At 36.7% G+C, this 21,337-nt stretch overlaps 1 protein-coding gene across 1 annotated transcript; it reads left to right on the forward strand.

The window, feature by feature from the left end:
• The first annotated feature begins 1,640 nt into the window (after nucleotides 1-1,640).
• On the forward strand, nucleotides 1,641-20,425 carry AKAIN1 (A-kinase anchor inhibitor 1). Its single transcript, XM_039706219.1, has 2 exons — nucleotides 1,641-2,029; nucleotides 17,028-20,425. The coding sequence occupies exons 1-2, from the start codon at nucleotides 2,014-2,016 to the stop codon at nucleotides 17,216-17,218; spliced, it is 207 nt and encodes a 68-aa protein (XP_039562153.1). The 5' UTR covers nucleotides 1,641-2,013; the 3' UTR covers nucleotides 17,219-20,425.
• Nucleotides 20,426-21,337: the final 912 nt, after the last annotated feature.

The following is a 21,337-nucleotide window of genomic DNA, read 5'->3' on the forward strand; positions in this document are numbered from 1 at the left end:
TGCAGGTCACTTACAGACTTTGATATCATTTATTGTTTTAAAAATCTTTTTGCAGCTGCTCCACCATCTCAAAACACAATCCCTTAAAAAATCCATATAATTTGAGACTGTATGTAATGGAAATACATCCAATGGATTTTTTTTTTTTTTGAGAAGTGCTTTAATACCTTATTTTAATGATGGATAACTTTCCATCAAGCATTAAGGGCCACATAACGGATATCTCATAAAAACACCAGTGTAAATTTTCTTGCAGTCTTTTCAGATTATGGATCAATCATGATTTTCTAAAGATTATGGAGTATCCTTCACCTTTCTCTTATGAATACTGAATATTGCTGACTGCATTAGTTTCTGTATTTTGTGTGGGATACTTTTACTAGAAATTCTTCTAACTGAGTTCTTAGGTACGCTGTTAGTTCCCATACTTAAGCTGATTGGGAATAATGATAGATGAGAAAAGGTTAGAATAGAGATTTTTGAAGTCACATTTTTAAAGGGAACACCATTCCTGAGCAACCAGGGGTAAGTTTATGTTTGTTCATTCAACTGACATCTGAGAGAAATTAAACTGATCCCTGAAATAGAACAGGGAAACAAATAGCAATAAAGAAGCTGAAATTGCTAAGGGGATTAAAAGAAATATCCAGAAACTGGATACTAGAAATGGTAAGTGAAGACAAATCTGGAAGGCATTCCAAGGAGAAAAGATGTTACGCACTTAAAAAAACCAAACCAACAAACAACAACTACAAAAACAAAACAAAAATGCCCTCCCCCCCAAAAAAACCCCTACCACCAGATGGTTAGTTTGACTTTGAACGTGATGACACTCTTGAGTTCTTGCTGAAGTATATCAGCAATACTATTTAAGGAGGTCAGTGATTTTCTGTACCTGTATTTTAAGAATAAGGCCTTATTTTGAGATTTCAAGTATTCCAGGTTAATTGGAGAATTCTGTGTTTGTGAAATGCTTGACTATGAAAAGAATGAAATAAGCTCGTAAGAGTATCTTAGGTTATGAAAATGTGATTGGAAAAGATATTGCATATTGCAAACATATACATACAAAAATGTATGGGTTTTTTGTTTTTTTTTTTTAATGTACTTTCTATAATTTGCACTGATAATGTTTTTCAAACTCCCTCTTGCAAGTTAGGCTTAAAGAGGAGAGTTAGCTTTTGTAAAGCTTGTCCCATCTGGCTGTGTTTTTCTCTTCTGCTGTAGGAGTTCATGGTCCAAAGGAATCCTGACTATGGGTTGTACAAACAAAAGTAAATTAAACCTGAAACATAAAAGATGGTAGGAAATTTTAAGTAGTCTTTTGCTGTTGACCCTCATTGTCTTTATTTTGTTACTATTCATTATTTTTTATACGGTTTTGCCTTGATATCCTCTTCTATGTGCAGAAATATTCATGTTGCTGCTGTTGGGTACAGCTGGGTAAACGGGCCTGTGAAATCAGAGTATAAATTCCTCAGCATCTGAGCTTTTGGAAGCAAAAATGCTGTGACAAACTACGGTGTTGCTGAAGCCTGTTACCAGTGCTTTCAGCTTGCAGTGAAAGCCGCGCACCCCAAAATGTCAGGCAGCGGGACTGTTGTCGAGAGGGGTAATTAATTGGGAGCAATTAACCGGTCTCCCTGCCGGGCAGATCGATCGCTGTTGCCTTTCTCCTTTTTGCCCTTACCCTTGCTGCCACTTCAGGAGTTATGGCAGTGATGGTTCCCTGGTAGAGAGAGAGAGGAAGAGCGTGTGTGTGTGCGTGTGTGTGTGTGTGCGTGTGTCCGTGCGGGCGCCCCGGCCCCCTCCCCGCCCCGCCGCATTGTGGAGGGAGGGACCGCGGCCGCCTCCGCCGCCGTGCGCGGCCGGGCGCTGTCCGTGGTGCTGAGCCCGGCGGGACGGGCGCTGTCCGAGGTGCTGATCCGGCGGGGCCGGGAGCTGTCCGGGTGCTGATCCCAGCGGGGGCCGGGAGCTGTCCGAGGTGCTGAGCCGCGCTGCCCGGGCGGCACCATGGTTTTCGCTCCAGGTAAGGGCAGCTGCATCCCGATCCCAGCCGGGTCGCCTCGCAGGAAGGCCCCGGCCGTGCCGGAGGGCTGCTGCGGGGAGTGGGTAATGGGTGAGGCAGAGCTGCCAGCAGGCAGAGGCAGGTGGGTTCAAAGGAGGTGGTTTAGCTTAGGATTTCTTTAGCTTAGATTTCTTTAGATCCAAAGGTTATGAGGGTCACCCCCGTGGTTCTCATCAGGGACAGGAGCCTCCTATAGAAGTGTGCAGGGCGCTGTGCTTGTCAGGCTGCACTAAAGGGTCACAAAGGGGGATGTGGCCTTTCAGTGACTGGAGAGTGAGTCCCCCTCTGCACCCGCACCAGTGGCTGCCAATATGAGCATCCCTGAAACTCGTGGAAATAATTTACAAATTTAATTTCCTCTTTCCTCCCCCTCAAAGCAAAATAAGTATTTGAATGAAAGAGAACAGAAAGTTTCTTTAGTCCAGTTTTTACTGGAACAAAATTGAAGGTTTCAGCAGTTCATGTCTAATGTGAGATCTCACTGTATGAGAGTGCAGAATTTCTAGTGCATAGTGTACTTTTGTGTTAACCATAAAAAAAGCAAAACTACAACAATTTTTTATTGGATTTGGTACATTCTGCTTGGAAATAGGCAGTTGGTTGTTCAGAAAAGGATAAAGGGATGAGAGGCGAGTAGTTCCAGGGTGTAAATGTAAGTAATGCGTAATGTCTTCTGTAGGGACATGACTTGAAAATAACTTCATTAAAGATGTATAACTTTCAGTAAAATAGTGGGTCAATAGAAAAGGGAAAGTAAACACTGCAACTTGACAATGAATAACTATTAATACATTTGTTTTTCAAAGCTAACAGAAGTTTTATCTTCCTTGAAATTCTATATCCAGTCTCTGAAAGGGTAAGAATCCAAAAGCTTTACACTGTCATATAAAAAAAAAAAATTATTGGGACTGACTTTGCTACCCAATTCAGTTTAACTTTTTGAAAAAAATGGTATCTCTTTTCAACAATCTCATTAATTTTGTCTATTTAACTGCCTGATTGATTGCTCTCTAGTTTCATACATTCATATTTACACTATGTTCTGAAATTGGGAGCAAGTTATTTATCTTAATAGAACAATCCACCACTTTTTGTAATACACCTTCAGCATTAGTGGCTCTTTCCTGAACTCCTTTTGTCTGTCACACTGTCACCATTAACTGTATAAGTTTTTGAAATGCTCTGTGGGACTGGAATACTTCAGGAAGAGATTACTGCTAAAATAATGAAAACGTGCATGTTTTCTCTCCAAAGGCTGAAGAAGAACAAACCCCAAAGCTCATTAATAACTGCATGAATTGTTCTTTTCACAAGTCTAATCCATAGACAGAAAACAAATCCTCTTCTAAAACTGTTTTATATAGTCATTCTTCAGTTTTCCTTTACTCAAAGAAAAGCCCATGGTCTCCTTGCAAATGTTGCTATAAAATACATAGGGCAACTAAATGGGAATTTGTAAAAGGGATGATAAAACAATCTATTGCCTTCAAGCAGAGCAAGCCTGAGTAGATTCCAATTTTTTATTGCTTTTCTTCCCTGCAAATCAGCTCTGACCTGGCATTATCTCTGCACCAGATATTAAAAAAAAAAAGAAAGAAAAAAAAAAAGAAAAGAGGTTTATGCATCTTTAGCATCTTCATAGTACTTAAGGCCATATGATGTAAAAATACTATAAGTCTACTAAGAAACTGACTTTCATTTCTTCAGTCAAATTTCTGATTTTATCGCACTGTAATGAATGACCTCATTTTCTGTTCCATTTATTTGTTGGGGTGTGAAGGGAGAGAAAGTAGAAGATTTATCTAACTGTAAATGGTTAGGGTCAGAATGATAAACTTCCAGGATGGGATAGAAAAAAGAAAACAAAACAACAATCAAGAGGAAATCTCTTCCAGAAACAAAAATTATAGATGTCATTTACATGACAACAAATATAAGATTTTGCAGATTAATAAGATTATGGTCTTTTTTTCTTAAGATCTTGGATATGTTATTTCAGAACTCTGAATTAATGGGCTATATTTATAAACTGTTAAGTAGAAGCAGCTTATCAAGTTTAAATAAGTTTTTAAAAGGCAAAGCTGACTGTTCACTGAATACATACTTTCCTGTTAATCTCCAGCTCCCTAAAACTTAATATCTCCTGTGCTGAAAAAATAACACAACAAAGCAGCACAAAAACAAACAACCTCCAAAGAAGTCTGGCTATAACTGAGATAGATAGATAGATAGATAGATAGATAGATAGATAGATAAAAGTTTTATAAAATTGGCACTATTCCATGCCAAAATTGGACCTCCTGGCTCATCTTAGACAGTGTATTGTGATATATAGATATGCAAAAAGATATTCTTAATTTTCTTCATTTATTCATATTTTTCCTTCCCACTTAAAGACTGTTCCAGAAAAGAAATAAGAGTGCATTTTTTTTCTTTTCTTGGTTTAATTTGACTTGGGTTTCATTGCACTGTTTTGTGCTGATTGATTATTGATGTCTTGATATATAGGAAATGCAGTCCAAACTCAGTGAGATGTCTGGGCATTCATTTTCTTGGATAATTCACACGTGTTGTGCTGCCCTTAGAATGGGGGGATGATACATGAAATTCACACAAGCTATGTGTTACAAGGTTTAGTTTCTTTAGTTTTCCTGAACAGAAATGCTTTAGTCAATTTAAGATGTCGATAAAAATGTGTTATTTGTAATTGCATGTAAGGATGAAGATACGTATGAGACTGCATTAGAGAAGCATGAAATATCAAGTATTAGATCAAAAAGCAGAGAGAAGTAATAATTTTGAACTGGCAGATCTTCTTACAAAGTTTTTCTTAAATTTTCTGTAGAAGATGGTTTATTCCAGAATTTTAAAAATTTCAATGCCAGATTAGCCTATAAAATATTGCTAATTATAAATAATTCCACAGATTAAACATATGCCATTGTGAGGTAGGAAATGAAGAGGCATTAAAACATTTATTTGTTCTAACACATTGGTAAAAATTAGATTATGCAGCAAGGTTTCTGCTGATAGCAGGTCATTAGTTTACAAAGATGTGATCACTTCCGATATCAGCATATACCAGATTTAACAGTAACTTTAAATGTTGCTAATCAAACTACTTTTTTGCAGACTTACTTTCCCAAAAATTACCTTGGGCATATTCCTTGCTTCTTTTCATTTCTAAAATATTTTCCTAATGCAAAGATTAAAAAACACCACTCTTTACTTATGATTTGTCTAAACAAACACAATATAAAGGTGTTTTTCATTCTTCAAGAATTTTTTTCTAATGCTATTTTGCACAAATCACTCAAACACTTATGTCTTACTTTTACTCTGTAAAAACCATAAATAAAGTAACTAAAAAATAGAGTCTCATCACTGCAGGCCATAATTGTTTCATCCAGTACAAAGCTGTGATATTTTTTTTTGGTTTGGTTTTTGTTTGTTTGTTGACACAGTTTATTTTAGAAAGCAATCCATTTTGAACTGAATACCTCAAGAAAGACTGCAATATTTACATTGACAAGTTGTTTCAGGTCAAACACTCCCTTTCTTAAGCTTCTGTCTGCTTTGAATTGTGTGATTTCATCTTTCAGGTGAATTTTGTTATTTGTCAGTGTCATTTGAAGAATTCCTTTTACCTGACAGTTTCTCTGTGACTAGACACTTAGATGCTTTACTCAAACCCTATAGTTCTAGAAGAAGGAGGAGGATATAGAATTAATTTTTGTGTCAATATTTTTATGTTAAAAAAGTGTGAACACAAAGTTTAAAGACAGACATTAGAGAAGTCAGAATGTTCACAGCTCAGTGCCTTTTTCATGTAACAGCAACACCAGTGGGTTTTCAACAAGCTTTTCATCAGTGCAGCTGTTCTTAACATTTTTAAGCTGGGAGCAACACAGCAGACTTGTATAATGACACTGAAGATCAGAAATGCATCCTGTTCCAAACATTTTAGGAATCTCATTACACTGCAATTGAAGAAATAGCAGCTGTGTACTGAAACAGATGTTCTTACTGGTCTGAATAATCCCGATCTTCTCCAGTGGAAAAGCTGGGATAACAACAACCTGTTGTGTTGCAGAACGTGAACATGTGAAATTTCTTGACATAATTTTTCTTTTTTTTTTTTTTTTTTTTTTATTATAGTGTTACAGGTACTATCCTGACCACAATATCCAGATCAAGACAGTATGGAAGGGCTTGTTCGCAAATACAAAAATTGCTATCAATAACTTTACTTCTTTGAAGGTACCCTGTTGTGGGATATCTCCAGTGTTTGTGCTGACTGTGCTACTCTTGCACTCAGTTTTGCAGTGTCTTTTATCCATGAGGACAAGACAGGACACAGTCCTTTTCCTTATTAACTGCTATGCTATATTCTGCTAATGCTCTAAATTCTGCAGTCCCCCCCAAAAAATCCATAATAAAAAAATTTAAAACTATACACATAGAGGATTCTTATTTGATAGCCTTATGTTGATAAAGCCCATGTATAGGACATAATTTGAAAGTGAAAACCAACACTGTTTGCCCGCCTCATGCAGTCTGATATAATGGAGGTTTTGTCCAGTATTTCTTATGGCTGGTAGTGAGTTGCTGCCCAGAAGTGTCTGAATGCATTTACAGCTCTCAACAGTAGTTCAAAGTGTTTGCACCTGGTAAGAAGAAATCATATAGGAGGAAATTCCTCATTCTCTTTTGCTGAAGAAAAATGTTTCTTGTGCTGACCTTTTCCCAGTGACACATTGATCTTTCCCCTGCTGTGAAACTCTACTAACAGACCTCATTAGTGAGGTGAAAAATTTAGTTCACTTTCCCCTGCTGTGAAACTCTACTAACAGACCTCATTAGTGAGGTGAAAAAAATTTAATTCGTAGATATTCAGAAATGTGATGAAATTAGTAAGTCAGGTAGTCCTAGGTACAATCTTTCTTTAAAGTATGAATCAACATAGTGTTTAAAAATGGCACAGAATTTATTGTTTCAAATAATTTTTAACAGAACTGAAGGCTTGAATAAGTGAGGCTGACACCTTTCACTTCACTGTCACTGGATTGAATCCTATTCGGGTTAGGTGTGAGAAGAATTCTGTTATCACAGTGGCTGTGTATAGCCTGTATTGAAGGAGTTGTTCATAGCTGGGGAATAGTGGTAATAAGTGATATAATCGTTATTAACATCCTAACTGGAACTGTTTATTGAGCAGGAAAGTCAAATTGTGAATGTAGAAAAGGAATGAGTTACACTGACCTCTAGAGTTTGTCCCTCCAAGTCATTATTCTTGCAGGTGAATTGTTCTCTTGTACTTGTTATGGGCATAAATAGTAGCACTTCAATCTTTTAAGTTTTGTTGTGCTAATGGAAATAAATGCTCTTATTGCAAAATACAGTGAGTGGAAGATTTTTTTTCTGTCTGTTAAGGATTTTAAGGACACAGTACATTGTATTATGTTAAAAATACTAAGTTAAGCAAAAATTATTTGCAAGCAATGCATTTAAATTTATTTATAGCCTTTGTGGAGTTTTTGACTATTAGTTGGCCATCTGCATCGTGTCTTTTACATAATAACTTGAGAGTTTCTACAGAAATTTTGTGGATGTCTATTGGAACAGAGTCTTTACTGATGTTAGCAGAAATGAAAAGTGGACCTGAATAGCCCTAAAATGCTTCAGGTTCCTTTAGAGTGCCTTGCCATGGAAGTCAGAGGACGTGAGCTCTGTGTTGCTGTTGTCTGCCCTTGCAAATCCTGTAGTTGTGTTTCCAGAAGATGCTGTCTTCCTTCCTTCAAGAGGGTTTGAAATTTTTTTGCCAGAAGAAGTAAATTGAGCCATATTCTACTCAGGCATTTCGCTAGTGGTGAGGCAGACATAACCTGCTGTGGGTTACTTGTGTTTGTTTCACTTTGTAGTATATATATTTGATAGAATAAACCTGTATTTTCTGTCTTTGGGCAGTGAATCCACTCATAATTTATCAGTACAGGAGGGTTGCATGTCCATTAACACTTCTGTTAAATACTTGCAGATTGACATTACATTTTGTCTTGAAGTAAGTTTTCGTAATATAGCAGAAAATATTTATCTAGAAAGACAGAGAATCAGTTCCAAGAGTGGAAAACAACAGGTGTTGGCATCCTATTGTAGAGAGATTCTGTCAAGATTACAGCTATAAAATTAAAAATACCATAAAAAAAGGAGTTTGCTCTTTCAAGGTGTCTTATAGGTTTATATAACTTTTGATTTACTTTCTATCATGACTTTGTGTATATACGAGCATGTGTATATGCCCAAGGGAATGGCTTAAAGCTGTGTCAGGGGAGATTTAGGTTGGATATTAGAAAATGGTTCTTCACCCAGGGGGTGGTCATGGCACTGGAATAGGCTCCCCAGGGGAATGATCACGGCACCAAGTCTGACAGAGTTCAAAAGTATTTGGACAACACTCGGGCACATGGTGTGACTCTTGGGGATTGTCCTGAACAGGGCAGGAGTTGGACCAAATAATCCTGATGGGTCCCCTCCAACTCAGCATATACTGTAATTCTGAGATTCTATATATACAGAATTGTATGTGTATGCGTATATATAAATATATGAGCATATATAATCTCAGGCTCAGTTGCTAATAGCTGTATTTACAGCTTTCATACTACACTCACATTCTAAAATAAACAGGGAAATTTTTCTGTACTGCTGTGCATGTGAAAATTTTGGGCTTTTTAGGCGGATTTTTTTCCTGTGAGTTTTTTATTGTGGGGTTGGGGGTTTATTTTAGAGCTAGAGAAGGGCTCTGCTTCACCTGGCATTTGGCCAGACAATTTTTGACTCTGAATAATTTAGTATAAATTGAAATATATGTAAAATGTAGCAGGATGTTTTCACTGGCTGAAGCAGAATATTTGCTGGTTTTTACAGGTTATGTAACCTTTTCCTCTATTTTCTACACTTAAAAAAAAAAAAAGGCAGGTTCAGATATTGCAAATTTCAATTAACCTGTACATAGTTCATTAAGACCAAACCCCACACAAAGTTGTAGAAATACAAACATAGCAGCTACCAAAATAAACTTCCATTGAAAACTTGTCCTTTGCTTATGCTCTATAGTGGTGGATACTGAAATTCTTCTAACACAAAAGTTGTGTTTCAATGGGAATCCAAATGAGCTTTTTGATACAGATTCAGAAGACCTACATAAATGTTATCTAGATATCTGTGCTTAATGTTTTCTTTTTAGACAGGAATCTCTGAACACCTGAATTGTAGAAAATAGAAGGCAAAGGGGCTCAGATGATGAGTGGTGTCATTCAGGGCCCCACCTTCATCAATGACACAGGCAGTGGGATTGAGTGCACCCTCTGCAAGTTTGCACATGACACGGAGCTGAGCTGTGCAGTTGGCCCAGTTGGCAGAAGAATGGAATCCTGTCCAGAGGGACCTAGACAAACTCGAGGACCTCATAAAGGTCAAGTCCAAGTGCAAGGTACTGCACATGGGTTGAAGCAATTCCAGAGATGAGCACAGACTGGAAGAACTCATTGAAAGCAGCCATGATGAGAAGGTCTTGGGACTACTGGTAGGTGAAAAACTGGATGTGAGCCAGCAATGTGCTCTTACAGCCTCAAAACCCAACCATAATGTGGGCTACACCAAAAGTAGTGTGCCCAGCAGGTCAAGGTAGGTGGTCTCCCCACTCCACTCTGGTGAGATCCCACCTGTAGTGAGTGCTGCATTCAGCTCTGCCATCCTCAGCACAAGATGGGCATGGACCTGTTAGAGTGGGTTCAGAGAAAAGGAAAAAAAAAATATGAACATATGGCTGGAGAACTTCTGCAATGAAGGCAGTTTGAAAGAGTTGGGGTTGTTCATCCTGGAGAAAGGAAGACACTGGGGAGACCTTCAGAGAGCTTTCCAGTGCAAAAAAAGTGCTTACTAAAAACAGGGGGCGTGACTTTTTACATGGGCAGGTAGTGATAAATCAAGGGGGAATGGTTTTGTACTAAAAGAGGGAAGGTTTAGATTAGAGATTAGGAAGAATTTCTTTGCTGTGAGGATGGTGAGGCACAGAAGCAGGTTGCTCAGAGAGGTTCTGGATGCCCTATGGCAGGAGGTTTAGAATTAGATGTTCTTTAAGCTCCCTTCCAACCCAAACCAATCTATGATTCTATGATATAGGTCACCTGTATCTGTGCCATTGGACCTCTCCCACCTCGGAAAAATCACCACTTTTGGTGTAGAGAGGTTTCTTATTTTAGTATTTGAAATGTGTTCTCTAAAAGAAGTAGGAAAATTGTGCAGATGAAGAGAATGTAAATTTTTCATTAACTTTGAAGCAGCTGGTCCCAGATGCTCTTTAGGGAATATCTTCTTTTTAATACACTGAACTGCAGCCTAAGACTCAAAAACCCTGTTAAATTAATCTTAGTTTACAGAATTGAATCCAGAAATATTCCTTTTGGGACCAAAATCTGAGTATCTCATTTATGGATTTGGGTGTGGCAGAATTGTCAGTGACTAGTAATTTGAACTACATTCGGTCTTCAAAGCTGATAGACACAGTCCTTAAGGAATTAATTTATTGCTATATGTGAAAATAACTAGAAAATATATAGATTAAAGTGTATAGTCTGGTTTTAGTTAATATTACCGAATTATGGCAAGAAATCTTACTAAAATATTGAAGAAATACTTAACAATAGATCTCAGCAATCTCTTAATCTAAAAAAATTCATTTTCAATGGAATATTTCAAATAGTATGAAATAACTGGCTAGAGTCTGTAAAAAGATAGCTTTATATAGCAAAAAACTCAAAGAGAATTCCAGATATTCTTATCTCTTAAGAAAGAGTAAAAACTCAGTGGGAAAAAAATTACAAAACCTGAGTTGAGATATAGCTAATATCTGAATAAAAAGGTACAATGAAATATTGCTCTGTAGATATTAGTACATCCTTCGAGACAGCTTATCTGCATTTCTGCCCTTCTCTTTTGCCATTATATTCCTCCTCCATTTGTATTCACAGCTGGGTTATTCCAGCTTCATTCTTAAAATTTATTTTGCAGAGCAAAGCAGTCTGTGCTGCCCCCTTTATGGTACAGTCCCTCTTCCATGCTGGTTGAACAGCAAGAATTGGGAATGAGGTTAGAGCAGAAAAGAAACCTGAACTGAACCTTAACTTTTCTAGTGAAAGTCAATGTTGCAATCCCCTGCACACAACACGTCAGGAAATTGGAAAAACACAGGATCCTACATTAAAATATTTCTGGCATTTCTGATATGTTCAGTGTCCTCTCTTCCTCAAGGAATCAGGGTAAGTGAGTATTGTCTCCTGCTGCTTGACAGCTATTAGTCAGGACCTCACTGGGCTCTATTTCAGAGGATGAGAAATGGTACTGGACAGAATTAACTCTAGTGCAGTTAAGAATACATTTATTACTATTTTTTTTAAAGATTAAATTTGTAACTTCATTGTAGGACCTTTTAATGAGGTCTCTGAGCTGACATCATTACTGACATTGAGACAAATGGGGTTTCTAATTCTGTAAAATATTTTAATGACTCTCATGTGCAAAGTTGGTTTGTGCACATGTGTTGGAAAGTCTTCAGCCCTGGCTGATTGCCATGTTCATTCATTCTGGGTGTAATTAACATGACTCATCAACATTTCCTGATTGTGAATCTCTTCTTCAAATTAGGCTTCTTGTGCTGAAATCCCAGCACCAGCCTCTAAAGCAAATCAAAGGAGATTTTTAACCACTTAAATTCACAGGTGACAAAATATTCTCCAGAGGAGGCTCATCTGGAACTTCCATGCTGTGACCAACAAGATGGAGAGACATGTTACTGCCTAATGGCAATGGGAAGCTAAAGAACTGAACTTGATTTCCAATATTGATGCAAAGAATGTTACTGTTAATTATTATAACATTCACACATACATGATGTCATTACAAATCTGCCGGGTTCTGTAAGGTTTTTCAATATCTGTAGTTTATAAACACAATGTGCATAATAACATGCAGCTTTTTGCTGTATACACAGCTCCCATGCATACACACTGAACCTTCTGATGAAGTCTAATCATCATAGTCTTGTCTATTTATGCTTTCATTCCATTTAAAATTTTCATTAGTACTGTCAACTGGGTTATAAAAATTACAGTAATAATTTTCAATATAATTGAGATAGGTTTTCCTGAGATTAGTACTTTTTTTGAATTAATAATAATAACAATAATAATTTTTATTTTAAAACTAATTCTAATGTTGCAGTGCTGCAGGAAAGAATAACCATTAATTATTGCAATCCAAAGCAATATATTGCTAAAACTAATGGCAAATTTTTAGTTAAAGACTGTACTTGCATAATCTTATGTAAATTTGAAGAAAAATATATTTACTTCTTGGCTCTTTCAGCTTCAGAATTGTTGCATGAATTTAAATTATAGCTAACAGGGGAATGCATTATGCGTAATTCTGAGTTTTAAATTGATCAGAAGTTTATTTAGGGGAATGTGATTTTTATTCTTATTTTTAGATACGGTTAAAGTTCAAAGTGGTTTATATAACCTACAGGAAGAATAAACATTACATGCTTTGAGGAAAGGTGAATGTAAAGGTTTTTAACTCCCCAGTGTTGATTGATGGCATTAGTGGATCTGGGATAGACTTGCATCTTTGCAAGGTCATGCCTGTCATGGTTTACCTTCATGACAGTATTCCAAATAATCCTAGGAAAATGTACAGTAGGGAGCTTGTCTGTTGATTCAAACATATTACCCATTATTGAGTGTTACTTATTAGGAGTTTTTATAAAGGTGTAATAAATTTAACTTCTAGCTAGCTGAAAGGAAGTAGCCCCAGGGGATATCAACAGAAAGTGCGGGAGACTACTTTGATTGCAGGCTGGAAAGGAAGTGACTCAGGATGCTTTGAAGAAAGTGAGGCATATAAATAAGAGAAGGCTCATGTGCAACCAGAGTGAATTTCCTAAACATTTGATCTCTAAATGCTTTTTCTCTGTATTTTTTTTTTTTCCATTCATACCTTTCTAGAGTATTACATAGTGTAGAAACATCTCAGAGGATGTAAAGTCTTACAGACAAGGAGTTTTTGGACTTAAATTAATATTAGTTCTATTAATTGAAATGAATACTTGGAATTTACTTCGAATATTTTTATTCTTTTTCCAAACTTCTTCCATATTTCCCTTCACGAGGAACATCCTCAAGAAAGCCAGTTTCAAGGCACTATTACATGCCACTAATTTTAGCTAGAAGTGGAATATGTGACTGATTCCTGCAGCCAGTCCAAGATTTTGATGTTTTTTGGATCTCTCAAACTGTATTTTGGATTGCAGAACCAGACCAGTGTTTAAAAGTTACTTTTCATCTGCTGAGTTAGTTGGCATAAAATTTATGGAGAATAGCGCAAGGTAATAAAAACATGCTAAAGAGGCTTCATCCTGTTGATGATGAAATTGCTGTCTTCTATTAACATCCCTTAACCCAGATATTTCAGTTCTACATTTACAGAATTGAGTGTTGGGCATGAGGGGTGAGCATCCAAAGATAGAGATCAAGTAAAGATTTTCTAACTTCAAGAGAAAAATGTAGTCTTTAGAGAAGGAAAACTAATAGGCAGCATGTGTTTCTGATGTTGTTCAAGTTTTTCCCAGAAATTACTTCAAATTACCTATTTGCCATAGAACTTTAACAGTTGTACTTCAAATCTTAAAAAAATGGTAGATAAAATATAGTTATGTTTTATCATCCTAGTAACTCTCATTTTGATTATCTAAATACCAAACACCTAACCAGCAGGAGCTATGCCTTTTTTTCCACTTGACTGAAAATGTGCAGTTCTTAAAGTGCCTAATTAATTCCATAGGCTCTCAAATTTCTGCCTGGATGTCCACAGCAGTCTGTATTTCAGCAAGGTAGACATAGATATGTTCCAGCTCAGCCCCTTTGGGATTCTTGTATGAGTCATCTCCGCTTTCTTCTTGCTCAGAGCAGGTCCAGAGTATCAATAAATAAGTGAGCTTCTCAGAAAACAACCATCCAACTGCTTTCCTTGAAATGAGTAATTGGAAGAAGTGGAGGTAGTGGGGATGCTTTTTTTGGGAGATTGCTGTTTACTCATTCAGGAAGTGGAAAAGTTGTGATTTATTGCAGCCTAACCAGCTAAAATCACAGGAATGAAGTAGGTTTGTGGTTGGAAGGGACCTCTGGAGGTCATCTTGTCCAACTCCTTATCAAGCAGTGTCATCTAGAACCACATGCCCAGGATCATATCCTGTTGGACCAGCTGTAATTGATGCCATATACCCAGGGGAGCTGGATGTTTGTTTTTGACTGCTTGAAATCTCTAGCAGTCCAGCTCCTATAAATAATGGTCCCAACACAGGCCCAGATCTGGGTCAAACACAGTGTCAGATATCACCCTCCAAAATAACTATCATTTGCACTTGGTTTCTAATTTAGATGGTCCACACAGGCTGCCAATGGTCTCATTGTTCACATCACCCCAGGCCAACAGCTTTGATTCTTTCTGTGTCTGAAGCCAATTATCTCTTGTTATCTGGGTTGCTATCATCCTGACCATTTTACACAAATATTAATTAAGTTTATTCAAGCTGCTTCATTTCCTTTCTGTGCATACCTAAACCCTCAGAGGCTGGGCAGAGGTAGTCCAGAGGTTTTGGGTTCTCTGTTCATGGTTATCTCAGCAAATAAAAGAATCATCTAATGAGTTAGAGCTGAGCAGACATACTCTACATCTCACTTATTTGTGTGGTGCTTTCAGACAGGTTTTGCTCCTGAATAAACAACTGAAAAGCCCAGGGAGAAATGCACTAGGAACCTCTTTTTTTTCCAACAGACTGTTGCTATGGATGACCTTTCTAAAGTAAAAATATTTAACCATCAGATTTTGTAGATTAATTGGCCAGGACCAAATAAATAATGAAGGAGAGCCAACAGTAATTTTCAACAGTGATGTGCTTAATGACAGTATATTTTCAACAATAAATTCTGGGGATTGTGGCTTTGAGGATTGGCAAATTTTTTACATTTCATACAACATCATTGTCAATTCCAACATATTCATTTTTATTTAGAATTTCATGTTTATTCCTGCTTTTGTTAATACATTATCTTCTCAACATCAGGTGTGTTGACTGATCTTTTTCAGCCAAGCAAGAAGAGTAATTTTTTGTGTGATAAAATGTGAGTTCATATTTGAGTAGTAAAGAATTATCTATACTGTATCTATTAAGTAACATTTAATTCCACCCAAAACCACACTGTTTCGAGTGCTGAGGAGTGGAAAAAACTGAATCAGGGAAGCTGACTGTGCCAAGAATTCAAGTGATTTTTTTCCATCAGCTTTTCCAGTTTAAAACAATTTTTCTATGTTTTCACAAGTTTTAACCTCTTACTTGTCTTTACAGTGGTGAGTACACCAGACATGGACATAGTACACCAGAGTCTGACAGGAGCTGAGTGCAGGGGTGAAATCACCTCCCTTTGCTCCTGGCCATGCTCTTTTTGTAAAGACCAGCATACATTTCTGGACTACAAGCCGTCTCATTTCCAGCTTTTTGTCTACAAGTATCCCCAAGTACTTCTCCACAAATCTGCAATAAATTCACCACCCAGTCTGCATTGACATCAGGCATTACTTTGACCCATGTGCAGGACCTTGTGTCTTCTCTCAAGTATATAGCATATTCCCTAAGGAAGCAAGTGATTCTTCTTTTCTTTCTATCCTAAGTTTCCTTGAAGAAAGTATGAAAGAACATTGGGAATTCATCACAATTTCAGATATGCATCTCTCATAAAAGCACCTGACCTTTAATTCACTCTTTGATTCCTCCCAGGACACTATTCTTAATATATGTAATTAAGACAGACAGTAAACTACAAATCCTATGTAATGAAATACTTGAGCATAACGTTAACTAAGAAAGAACTGAGATGAGTATCTTTAAAAACTTTAAAATCAAATCTAGAGATGTCAATAGCACCTAGTCTAAGCATTTCAATTAATAACAGATTTCCTATGTGCCAATAAGTATACTCAGAATTATTTTTTTAAAATCAGTATCAGCTGTGACCATTACAGACCATGTTTTATTGTCCAAATTGACACTAATGTTAGGAGTCAAAATACTTTTAAAGAGAAACCTCTTGACATAAACTACTCTTCTTCATTACCAGATATAAGTAGTCGTACTACATTACTTCATTTTTCCCCAAATTTTAACACTTTAGCCAAACAAGGTATTTTCACATAAAAATACATATTTGACAGGTTGTCATACAAAATGTTCTCTGTTTTACCTACAGCAGTCTGAGCATTTCTTAATATTTTGCAGATATTTTGGAATATCTGTCTAAGGGTTAATAAACTTCACTAAACAAAATCTTGTACCTTGAGATCAATTGGTGTTTGATGGATGAGGGCTTTCAATCTGAAGTAAAAGTAAAAAGAAATGTTAATGAAACAGTGTTTATTTCTATGTGGTGGTGAGGGAGTACATGTTAGGCTTACAAAATAAAGTCCAATTCCCTATCCAGACGCACAGCTCAAGTCAAAATTGATGTGAATCACAGCTGCATGAGAAAACCTTTCTTTCCTGTCTTACTGCGAAACACATCTGTTCTTGTTTCAGCTGTGAAGTCACAGCTGTCCCCAGTGCGGGAGAGTGGGTAATTGAGCTGAATGACTCAAAATCTCCCCTTTTGTTCAGTCCTGTGGTGCTGAGCACGCACAGGCACTTTCCACCCTAATTCATCTTCTTCAGTATTGGCAGGTTTCCTATGTAATAAACTGTCCCCAGTCACTCTGAGATTTCGTTCCCCCCCTCCTCTTTTTCTGTCCTTCACATTTTCATGGGCTAGCCCCATATTCTTAGTTCTTTTTCTTCTTTGTTTGGCTCTGGCAGGTGAGAAGCCAGGGACGGAGCAAGATGAAGTTAAGCTGCAGATTGCCAGCAAGCAGATTGTGCAGACTGCTATCCTCCGAGCAGTGCAACAAGTTTCCCAGGAGAGCCAGCAAAAGGAGAAGCGAACAAACACCAGTACAAGCCTCCAACTAGAAAGAGGAAAACTAACCAAGAAGCATGAAAAGAAGTAAAGGAGGAGATTGGGGTTTTTCAGCTCCAGTCTGCAAGTGTTTTCAGCCTTCTCTTTAGTATCAGCTGTATTGCTAGTGCAATGCTACTGCTGTAAAGCAAACCAAAGTATTACCACACCTAGACATAGGGTAAAACTGCAATAGTCCTCATCTGAGAAATATTAAGTGCATTAGATGACTGACTCCATATTTATGCAGTGCCTCTTAACAGAAACAATAACCATAGCTGTAAAAGTAGTTTCAAGCACAAGCTCTTATGATATGAGCTTATTCTCAAAAGCTTGTTGCCAGTGCACTTTCATGCTAAGTTCTGCGTGCAACATTTACGTCAGTTCAGCTGGACAGACTCCTCTCTGCATTACTGGGCTCACTGAAGCTGTCTTTGCTGAAGAAATCATTTATTGTCAGGTGTAGCAGAGTGCTTTCAGGCTCTCTTGAAGCACGGGTTTGTACTTTGCTTTGATTAGACATGAACTATGTGAAATGGCGGTATAAAATGGATTTGGTAAATTCTGTGAACCAGTTTATTGTTTCATCTTGGGGAAAAAAGAAAGCAATCCAGTAATACTGCAGTGACTGTGATCTATGACTATGATCATATACCTATGATCTATGTCTTTTTTTAAAGAAGTTAAGTACTGAAATTTTAGACTACTTATTGAAATACTTCTATACTTCTGCATAAAAATCACCTGTGCCTCAACTATTCCTTTTAATTTTCTTGATATTGAAAGAAAAGGAACAGATGTGAAGATAAGGAGTCGGCCAGAATTTGCTCCAGTTCTGCAACTTTGCTGGGTCTTGATTTACAGAAAGTGAAGACTGAAGTGTTTTTTTAAAAAAGGGGGTTGAATATATTAATATCTTCAAGGATGAAAATATACAGTATCTGAATTCTGTCATGGTAGGTATTTCTCACCTGCTGGGTGTAAAGTGACTTTAGATATTTGCAGTTGTTACATATTCAACTTAAATAACACTGCGTGAAGCTGGTAATACAGAGCTTATCCTTTCAACTGCTCTATATAGCTGAAGAAATCCATGATGTTTCTGAAAATACAATTTAAATAAATGTGCCCTTCACTTTTATTGCTCCCTTTGTGTAATGATGATTGCACTATTATACATATGAAATGAATAACAGTATATTTAATTCTAGAAATGGCTTGTAGCTCTGCTTCAGATGAATTCCTGTAGTAATACACCTGGAATTACAAAGAAGAAGATGTCCTGAAAAACTTTCTTAATGGCTTTTCTACTCCACTAGATGATCCTCAAAGAGACTGTGGGTTAAATAATTGGCTATTACTCTGTCCTATTGCTTGTGTTAAACGATTTTGGGATTCCTTCTCCTGGACAGAGGCTTAGTCATGAATAACCACATATTGTAATATTAAGTCTTTGTAATCTACTTGGTTTATTTTTTTTTTCTTTTTTTTTTTTAATTTAATAGCACTAACTCATACAAGATAGTGATTTAGCTCAATCCTCTTTCACTTAAAAATGCAAAGAAGAATTCAACGTGATTGAAAGTGTTCCTAATTGTCTAGTAATGAAAACTGACCTGGATTCCAAGTACACAGGTGGTTCACTTCTGTAGACACTGGATGAATTTTTAGTCAAGCAAACTTTGAAAGGTGAAAGTAGTTGGGTCTTGAGGCATGTATGCATTTTTGTAATAGTATATTTTTAACCATTAGCTTTTTCACCAGTTCACCTTTGTTTGGGAGGTAACTCTTTTCTAAGCGCTCTTTGCATTTTTCTCTGTGAGACCCTAAGAAAACTGATCATGAATAAAGATTCAGTTCTGAGGCTGATGAGCAGACAAGTCTGGTGGATGAGAGAGAGCAAACTTGTTGGAGAGACTCTGTGGTGCAAAAAGGTGTTTGCCATGGACTCACCATGCTGCAGGAAGGAGAGATATAGAACATCTCCACTTCTTTGAAATTATTTTACTTTTTAAATGCTTTTCATCCCCAGACATTTGAAATATGTTTGGGTTTGGGGTTTTTTGTTTTGGTTGGGTGGGTTTTTTTTGGTGTGTTTTGTTTTGTTTTTTGTTAATTGATAATTATGTTAATAACCTTCATATAGTTTTGAAACTGTTTCTTTGTATGCCTTTTTTTAAAGTTTTAATTAATCATTTTGGCAAAAGAAGAATTTGAAAAACCAGTGAATCTGGGCTTTTGCCACTGCTTCATATGAGCCTATTCCACTCCTCCTCCCACTGTGCACTTCTACAATATGCCTTTACTGTCCCTTTGCTATTGCCCTAGTCCTATTAGACACACTATTTATTACTCAGATGTTTAATAGTCATGTCCAACATTGTCAGAATACCAATGCCATCAGAAGTCTAATATCTTGAAAAATCAAAAATGGCTGGAAGTCTCGGCTTGTTATATGCTTATTAGACATTCTCATGAAGTAATGTGTGCTCATGAGGTTTGTAGTAATGGATGCATTATCAGCACAAAAACCCCACATATCTTAGAAATACAAGGCAATCAAAAAGGTATCTATAAGTATTTAAAACAAACTCACCACTTATTAGCACTTACAGTGGTAAGTAAAATATTGTACAAATATGTGAAATTATATTTATCACAACTCCAGAAGAACAGAGGAATCATGTGTGTGTGGCTATCCTGCACTATGCTTTCTATGTTGTCATTCAGGTTGATTATAACAATTTTATTATCATATTGCACTCTTTGTAAGATTAATAAAGCAACGATGCCTAAATGGAGATTCACATGGCCACAGCAGGATGTTGTAACAGATTACTAAATGCCACTGTATATCAAGTTTTTGGTCCTGTGTGGTTGCACTGGAAATCTCTGCTCTAAAATAAATAAAACCAACGACTGTGACTTGGAAACAGCCATATTAATTTTATCATTTCAGAAAATAAAAAAAACATTCTGTGATAATATTATGAGTTGGAAATTCTTGGATGTTTATTCAATAGCAAGCAATCACCTAGAAGTGTTACTGACTCTGCTCAAGTCATATATGATTATTTTTTATGTGTCTCAGACTACAGTATGTCTACAATGGTAAGAATATAAAACTGCTATGTAACTATTCTTAATATGAGTACCATGAAATATGCTGCAGATGTTCTTTCATGTGTGCCTATGTCAAATACACAGTTAGTGTGTGATTACTGTAGGCTTTAAAAAAATAATTTAAATTAATGGAAAATATAAAAGGAAATAAAATAAATTCTTGAAAATATATGGGATACACCCATTCCCTTGGTTCACTCAGGTCTGAGAAGAAATTCGATTAATGAAAACCTGACTCTTGACATAATTTTTCACAACGGTTCCTGCAAAACAGGATCAAGTTGCCAAAACAATTTGTGGGAGTGGTGGGGAGAACCTGAACTATTGGTAAATGTCTTCTTCACTGCTTCAGTAAGGAGTGAGCAGCAGTACTAATGGGCCTGAAGAATAGGTTTTCTCTTCATTATGTTTTGGTGCCTCATGGTATGGTCTGGCAGAATCTTTTTCCCTATTTTGGATAATAGGTTTTTAATTTGTGATATATCCTGCTGTTCAAAACAAGTACAAGTAAGATCTCTATTCTTTGCTTCCAGAACCTCATTCACAACACCAGGTGGACATGCCTGAACTTTTGTTTTTAAAGATCATCTTCCATGGATTTAGTCAACATGCCCAGTGATTTCTTTAATCCCTAACACTGAGTGAGCACATATATTATCTATGTGCTCAGGGAACACCAAGAAATAGATACATATTTTAACTTCATTTGCTTCTAAGCTGTTCTTGTCTGCCAGGCAGATTTTCTTTGTTTAATTAACATAAGCAGCTTTTCTTTTCTCATCACTTTTCCTCCAGTGACTTGCTACTTGGATTTTGTTATGCGAGCTTGCTAGTTTTAACATTAAAACAACAATAGTTCACATTTATAGTTTGGATTTCATTAGAACCTTGTGGTGTTACATGTTTCATTTTGTTGTGTTTTTCATCTTTTTTTTTTCCACTAAAGATGAGTAACAATAAATGATGTTCTAAAGAAAAGGGAGTTTGTGTGGGAGTTGTAGTTGTGTTAGCATTTTGTGGCTTGCTTTTTTCTCCTTCTGTTACCTCT

This window comes from Passer montanus, unplaced genomic scaffold, assembly GCF_014805655.1.
Source record: "Passer montanus isolate IOZ18808 unplaced genomic scaffold, ASM1480565v1 scaffold19, whole genome shotgun sequence".
In the NCBI taxonomy this organism is placed as follows: domain Eukaryota; kingdom Metazoa; phylum Chordata; class Aves; order Passeriformes; family Passeridae; genus Passer; species Passer montanus.